Source organism: Nanorana parkeri, unplaced genomic scaffold (assembly GCF_000935625.1).
Source record: "Nanorana parkeri isolate BGI_ZX_2015 unplaced genomic scaffold, ASM93562v1 scaffold911, whole genome shotgun sequence".
NCBI lineage: Eukaryota > Metazoa > Chordata > Amphibia > Anura > Dicroglossidae > Nanorana > Nanorana parkeri.
In genome coordinates this window covers 364,784-372,719 of record NW_017307179.1, presented here as the reverse complement: position 1 = coordinate 372,719, position 7,936 = coordinate 364,784, and the positions used below count along the sequence as shown (strand labels likewise).

The 7,936-nt window shown below is 52.2% G+C and overlaps 1 protein-coding gene across 1 annotated transcript in view; it reads left to right on the top strand.

Annotated features, from left to right (window-relative positions):
- The window catches only part of LOC108794911 (ubiquilin-4-like), a 28,199-nt gene that overhangs the window by 11,640 nt on the left and 8,623 nt on the right, over nt 1-7,936 (top strand). The window contains exons 4-9 of the mRNA XM_018566054.1: nt 716-985; nt 3,428-3,586; nt 4,021-4,267; nt 5,523-5,662; nt 6,469-6,552; nt 7,712-7,827. Of these exons, the coding sequence (XP_018421556.1) occupies nt 716-985; nt 3,428-3,586; nt 4,021-4,267; nt 5,523-5,662; nt 6,469-6,552; nt 7,712-7,827 (1,016 nt within the window). The remainder of the gene's footprint in view (nt 1-715; nt 986-3,427; nt 3,587-4,020; nt 4,268-5,522; nt 5,663-6,468; nt 6,553-7,711; nt 7,828-7,936) is intronic.

Here is a 7,936-nt window from a genome sequence, read left to right as displayed (position 1 = left end):
GGCCAATCACAATCGAGCCGGCCAAACATGGAGCCAGCTTTCTCCATGTTGTTTGGCCGGCTCGATTGTGATTGGCCGCGAAGCCGGCTTCCCTACCAATCGGGAAGCTCCACGCCGAGTAATGACCCGCCTCCGCTTTCCTAATTGGCCAGGAAGCTAGCCCCATGCTGACTGGCTGGGAAGCTGGCCAAACAGCATCAAGCCGCCTCCTTTCTGATTGGCCAGGAAGCCGGCTTCCCAGGCAATTGGCATAGAGCTGGCCCAACAGCCGCCTTCTTGCTGATTGGCTGGTAAGCCGGCTTCCTGGCCAATCGGGGGGACATGTCATTACTCGCCACCCTGCTTCCTGATTGGACGGAAAGCCGGCTTCCCTACCAATCACAATTCAATTGGCTGGGAAGCCGGGCGGGATGTCATCACCCGCCGCCCGGCTTTCTGATTGCCCGGGAAGGCGGCCCCATGCCAGCAGAAGCGCCGAACTTGGTATCGGCGAGTACCGAAAGCAAAATATCGATACCGAAAACACTGGTAACGGTGCTTCCCTAGTTATCAGCTCTGCGCACAGGCAGCAGACAGGACAGCTCCTATTGGGGCCTAACAGCCTGACACGTTTGTTCTGACCGGGAGAGAATACAGCCGAGTAGCAGCACACACAGCCATCCCTGCCAGGTGATGGAGATACTCCCATTTCCGGCTCGTTCACCATTTCATGTCTCTTCCAGCCGGATTCGGAGGTCTGGCCGGACTGGGCAACCTAGGGATGGGTTCCTCCAACTTCATGGAGCTCCAGCAGCAGATGCAGCGCCAGCTGATGTCCAACCCGGAGATGCTGGCCCAGATCATGGAGAACCCGCTGGTGCACAATATGATCTCCAACCCGGACCTCATGAGGCAGATGATCATGGCCAACCCTCAGATGCAGCAACTGATGGAGAGGAACCCGGAGATCAGCCACATGCTGAACAACCCCGAGCTCATGAGACAGGTCAGTGACTTCTGTACTACTCAACCACGCCCACCTTCTGTGTCCTACCAAACTGAGCTCCTCTGTATGAGATCTGTACTACTCAACCACGCCCCCCTTCTGTGTCCTACCAAACTGAGCTCCTCTGTATGAGATCTGTACTACTCAACCACGCCCCCCTTCTGTGTCCTACCAAACTGAGCTCCTCTGTATGAGATCTGTACTACTCAACCACGCCCCCCTTCTGTGTCCTACCAAACTGAGCTCCTCTGTATGAGATCTGTACTACTCAACCACGCCCCCCTTCTGTGTCCTACCAAACTGAGCTCCTCTGTATGAGATCTGTACTACTCAACCACGCCCCCCTTCTGTGTCCTACCAAACTGAGCTCCTCTGTATGAGATCTGTACTACTCAACCACGCCCCCCTTCTGTGTCCTACCAAACTGAGCTCCTCTGTATGAGATCTGTACTACTCAACCACGCCCCCCTTCTGTGTCCTACCAAACTGAGCTCCTCTGTATGAGATCTGTACTACTCAACCACGCCCCCCTTCTGTGTCCTACCAAACTGAGCTCCTCTGTATGAGATCTGTACTACTCAACCACGCCCCCCTTCTGTGTCCTACCAAACTGAGCTCCTCTGTATGAGATCTGTACTACTCAACCACGCCCCCCTTCTGTGTCCTACCAAACTGAGCTCCTCTGTATGAGATCTGTACTACTCAACCACGCCCCCCTTCTGTGTCCTACCAAACTGAGCTCCTCTGTATGAGATCTGTACTACTCAACCACGCCCCCCTTCTGTGTCCTACCAAACTGAGCTCCTCTGTATGAGATCTGTACTACTCAACCACGCCCCCCTTCTGTGTCCTACCAAACTGAGCTCCTCTGTATGAGATCTGTACTACTCAACCACGCCCCCCTTCTGTGTCCTACCAAACTGAGCTCCTCTGTATGAGATCTGTACTACTCAACCACGCCCCCCTTCTGTGTCCTACCAAACTGAGCTCCTCTGTATGAGATCTGTACTACTCAACCACGCCCCCCTTCTGTGTCCTACCAAACTGAGCTCCTCTGTATGAGATCTGTACTACTCAACCACGCCCCCCTTCTGTGTCCTACCAAACTGAGCTCCTCTGTATGAGATCTGTACTACTCAACTACGCCCACCTTCTGTGTCCTACCTACCTGAGCTCCTCTATATGAGATCCGTACTACTCAACCACACCCACCTTCTCTGTCCTACCTACCTGTGCTCCTCCTACATGAGATCTGTACTACTCAACCACGCCCACCTTCTCTATCCTCCTTACCTGAGCTCCTCCTACATAAGATCCGTTCTACTCAACCACGCCCACCTTGTGTGTCTTACTTACCTGAGCTCTTCCTACATGAGATCTGTACTACTCAACCACGCCCACCTTCTGTGTTCTACTTACCTGAGCTCCTCCTACATGAGATCTGTACTACTCAACCACGCCCACCTTCTGTGTCCTACTTACCTGAGCTCCTCCTACATGAGATCTGTACTACTCAACCACGCCCACCTTCTGTGTCCTACCTACCTGAGCTCCTCTGTATGAGATCTGTACTACTCAACCACGCCCACCTTCTGTGTCCTACTTACCTGAGCTCCTCCTATATGAGCTTTGTACTACTCAACCACGCCCACCTTCTCTGTCCTACTTACCTGAGCTCCTCCTACATGAGATCTGGACTACTCAACCACGCCCACCTTCTCTGTCCTACTTACCTGAGCTCCTCCTGCATGAGATCTGGACTACTCAACCACGCTCACCTTCTGTGTCCTACCTACCTGAGATCCGTTCTACTCAACCACACCCACCTTCCATGTCCTACCTACCTGAGCTCCTCCTACATGAGATCTGTACTACTCAACCACGCCCACCTTCCATGTCCTACCTACCTGAGCTCCTCCTACATGAGATCTGTACTACTCAACCACGCCCACCTTCCATGTCCTACCTACCTGAGCTCCTCCTACATGAGATCTGTACTACTCAACCAAGCCCACCTTCCATGTCCTACCTACCTGAGCTCATCCTACATGAGATCTGTACTACTCAACCACGCCCACCTTCCATGTCCTACCTACCTGAGCTCCTCCTACATAAGATCTGTACTACTCAACCACGCCCACCTTCTCTATTCTCCTTACCTGAGCTCCTCCTACATGAGATCTGTACTGCTCAACCACGCCCACCTTCTGTGTCCTACCTACCTGAGCTCCTCCTACATGAGATCTGTACTACTCAACCACGCCCACCTTCTCTGTCCTACTTACCTGAGCTCCTCTATTTGAGATTTGTACTACTCAACCACGCCCACCTTCTGTGTCCTACTCACCCGAGCTCCTCCTACATGCGCCTTGTCATTAGCCTGAGCACAAGTGCTATGTTGGCCCATGTATATAAAACTCTCGCCATTGCCCCTTATTTCAGACCATGGAGTTGGCACGCAACCCGGCCATGATGCAAGAGATGATGAGGAACCAGGACCGAGCCCTGAGCAACCTGGAGAGCATCCCCGGGGGGTACAACGCCTTACGCCGCATGTACACCGACATACAGGAGCCCATGTTCAGCGCAGCCAGAGAGCAGGTAAAAGCTGGGTGCCGTACCTCCCGTCCACCAGCAGAGGGCGCCGATGGTCTGTTTTTTGATGCATGACGCCGTGTGATGAATGCGTTATGAGGATTTGGGTTCTTACAAACGTCTCATTTATTATAATCCCAGTAACAGGCGACCGCGGAATATTTAGTAGCCGGGAAATGTCACTGAACACCCGAACCCAATGATATGGAGGGGGCGGGGCCCAATACTTTTGGAAATATAGTGTATGATTCCCGCTTAGCAGGTTTTCTACCTGTAGTTACAAACAAGGAAAATAATCCAGCAGGAGGTGTGTGTGTGTGTGTGTGTGTGTGTGTGTTAGAATGGGTCTGATTGGCCCATCCTCATGTGGTCATAGACCCGCAGGAAGGATCTGAGAATCGCAGCGTTTCATTGGGTCGTCCTCTTCTTCCTCCTTCCAGTTTGGTAGTAATCCATTTTCCTCTGCTGGCGGCACTGACGGTTTGGCCTCTCAGCCCCTGCGCACAGAGAACCGCGAGCCTCTCCCCAACCCCTGGAACCCTTCGACAGGCTCTCCTGGTCAGACATCCGGCAATGAGGGGAATGGGAGCTCGAACGCCACTACTACTACGACCTCCACCACCACCAGCCAGTCCAATCCGAGCATTTCCAATCCGTTCGGCATCAGTGGCGCCAGCCTGGGGTCAGGTACGATCTGTTTTGTTGGTTTGTGACTATTTTTTTGGGCTGTAATTCAGGTTTTATACATAGATGAGGGATGTAGAAGGGAGCCGCCAGAGGATTTCTATTACTGACCATCCAGTCCTGAGATCTACACAGCTCTGGTGCACAGCCCAGTCCGGCAGGGCCAGAGACCTATTTTGTTTCACTGGAGTTCAGGAACACTTGCCGGTCCCATCCCTCCCCAGCTTGTGATTGGACAGTGAGAGAGAAGCAGCAGACTGATGAGCTCATCTCTGACACTTTGCTCTCTCTTGCTATCAGCATGTTACAAGATAGCACATGAGCACTGCAGTACACCTGATTGGGTCCTTGTGCTGCTTTTCAGTCTGAGCTCTGCTGTACTGGGTCTGCAAGAAGCAGGTAGCTGGACAAATATTGGTACTTACGTGGCTTGTAAAAAATATATTGAGTAATTGGGCGAGTACTCTACCAAATGCTCCGATACCGGAACTTCCGGTCAGAGGGAGATCTCCCTCTGACCGGCAGTGCTGAGGGAGCATGTAGCCAGCTTCCTTTCCAATCAGGAAGCCAGTCGGCGGGTAATGACCCGCCTCTCCGCTTCCTGATTGGTCAGGAAGCCAGGCTGCCCAGGAACAAGTGAAGCTGGCTTCTTAGCCAATCAGGAAGCCTGGAGGTGAGTCATGATGTGCCGCCCGGCTTCCTGAATGGATAGGAAGCCAGGTTGCCTAGGAAGAAGTGAAGCCGGCTTCCCAGCCAATCCAGGAGGCGGGTCATGACATGACGCTCAGCTTCCTGATTGGTTAGGCAGCCAGCTTTACTTGTGTTCTAGGCAGCCTGGCTTCCTGATTGGTCAGGAAGACAGGCTGCCTCGGCAAATGAAGCCGGTGTTTTTTCACTAGAACACCGGCTTCACAGGCAATCGAGAAGCTGGGCGACGGGTCATGATCTGCCGCGGCCTGGGAAAGCGCTGTCGGGGCATCGCGGCCTGGGAAAGCGCTGTCGGGGCATCGCGGCCTGGGAAAGCGCTGTCGGGGCATCGCGGCCTGGGAAAGCGCTGTCGGGGCATCGCGGCCTGGGAAAGCGCTGTCGGTGATCTGCAGTTCAGATACGTGTATTATGGGTTTGCTGTAAGTGGTGTAGTGCTTCTCGGCATGGAAGGAACCTTGTGGTCTGATAGAAGAATCTTCAGCATTGAGTAACCGGCTCATTTTGTTTTCTGTGTAATTTTTTTATATTTTAATTCTTCCCCTCCCATCAGGAATGTATAACAGTCCGGAAATGCAGGGTCTGTTGCAGCAGATTTCGGAGAACCCGCAGCTGATGCAGAGTATGATCTCAGCCCCCTACATGCGCAGCATGATGCAGACGCTCGCCCAGAATCCAGACTTTGCCGCACAGGTTGGTCGGACGTTCACCGGGATTACCATTGTAGATCTGGAGTTCAGTTTTGAATGTGATGGACTATTCCTATTCTGGGGTCAGGATGGTGGGGGTGGTAATCATGGTACAAGACTTGTACTTGCTTTATATACACATGTATGCCCTTTAATATTTAGCTTCACCCTCCACATAACAGTGCTGCCTATGAGCTGGGACAGCAGAAAGCTGAGACACGCATAGGTTCATACGGGACATAAGGTGGTAACGTCCACATATACATTCTCTCATTCTATACTTGGGTCTTAATAGCTCAGGTTTGTGTTTGGACCACTTTAACGGTCCTGGAACTCGAGTGTCCTGCACAGAGCCCTGACCTCAACTCTACTATACACCTTTGGTATCAACTAGAAGGCTGATTGTGAGCCCGGTCTTCTCATCCTACAACAGGACCTGACTTCACAAATGGGACAAACTCCCACAGACACCCTCCAAAATCTTGTGGCAAGCCTTCCCAGAAGGGTGGGGGCTGTTATATCCCTAATGGGGGGGGGGCAGCTAATCCATGTTAATGTCCATAGTTCTTGAATGGGATGTCCAGCAAACTCTCATAGGGGTAATGGTCAGGTGCCCACCAACGTTGGACCGTATAGCGTTCCCTCAATTAGTATCTTTATAATTAGTTTGTCCTTTTTAAATGTTTTCAGCAGCACTGTTGGCTTATATAATGTTTAGGAGCTGACGTTATTAGAATGCCATCTTTCTGGCTAGAGCATTACTGTCGGTTGCAGCATAAGTAGCCATTTTGATGTGTTTTTCCTCCCCAGATGATTGGTAATAATCCTATTCTAGCTGGTAACCCCCAGCTCCAGGAACAGCTCCGACACCAGCTACCGGTCTTTCTACAGCAGGTAAGCGGCTTGTTGTCTGCACCTTCTTGTTTAGTCTTTCAGAAATGGAGATCGGCCTTCTCTGCAGTCTTGCACAGTTGTCCCGGCTCCCCCCCCTTGTCCTCTGATATCACTGCACGCTGGGAGCTCCTCACAATGTGCATTAGAACCTGCAGCGAGTCAGATAGAGCTCCGCCTCATTTCCTGGCTGTAGGGTGTCGAGCATCATCTAGTTCTTTCCTCCTAATGGGGCCTTGTGCATCTGAAGACCCCAAATATTGTACTAAGGCCAGCATGGGATTTGGCTTGCCAGCGACCTCGTAACACCAAACTACCTGCCCGCTCTTGCATATTGTACACTCCGAAGGTAGAGAGCAGCTTGCAGGGTCATATAGGTGATGAGCAGCAACTTTCAGACCTCTGATCCCTGGCTCTAAAGGTGCATCTGCACCCCCATATTTTACATCTGTTTTACCTGCAACGCCATTAGTTTTTCTTAAAATTGTGCTAAAGATGCGGCAAGCACTCGTAACACACCAACACGTAAAGCTGAATGATCTCAAACTGATCATTTGGGTTCTTTTTAAGTTCACTCCCGACATGTTCTGCTCCTCTTGTTCCCCTGGGGACAAAGTGTATATAGCACTTTGTCCCATTTTAATAGTCTGCAGATGATGAGCTGGGTGTCAGCAGCGTGCTCCCTCCCACCCCCCACCGCTGTTCGTCTACGCTGCTCAGTAGGAGACAAATGCCTAATGAGGTTTCTTTGACGGCATTTGTTTCCGGTTCCGGGCACTTGCCTGAGACCAGCATCATCACCAATCATGCCAGGGGCCAGTGACGTCTCGGCGGGGTGACACTCTGTTACCGCTCCGGGGGGTCACCCAGCCACGGGATGCCCCTGCCAGGGGCTGCCATTGACAGCAGAAGGGCGGGTAGCAATTGAGCAAGTCAGGTGTCCTACGGGGAGCTTCCTTGTATCATCTGCTGGACGAGTGCTGCCAGAGTTGCACAGTAACACCAAAGAGGGCTATAGCGAGCTCTCTGCTCAAGCTGCAAAGTTGGAACGCCCACAAATTGGGCTTCTTGCCAGGGGGGGCAATAACGGCAGCCATGATTTAATGGAGAATCGCACAGCACCGCACTCCATTCACGTCACTGATGTTCTATTAATCCGCAGATGCAGAATCCTGAAGCTCTCTCTGTCATTTCCAACCCCCGAGCCATGCAGGCGCTTCTCCAAATCCAGCAAGGGCTGCAGACTTTACAGACAGAGGCCCCCGGCCTGCTAACCAGGTGAGAGCTATCATGGCGGTGACAGACAATTTGCAGCCTATTCCGTTCCTATGGACATCACGACCATTGTAGTCCAGCCAGCATGGAGGGTCCGTTCCTCCATACAGAC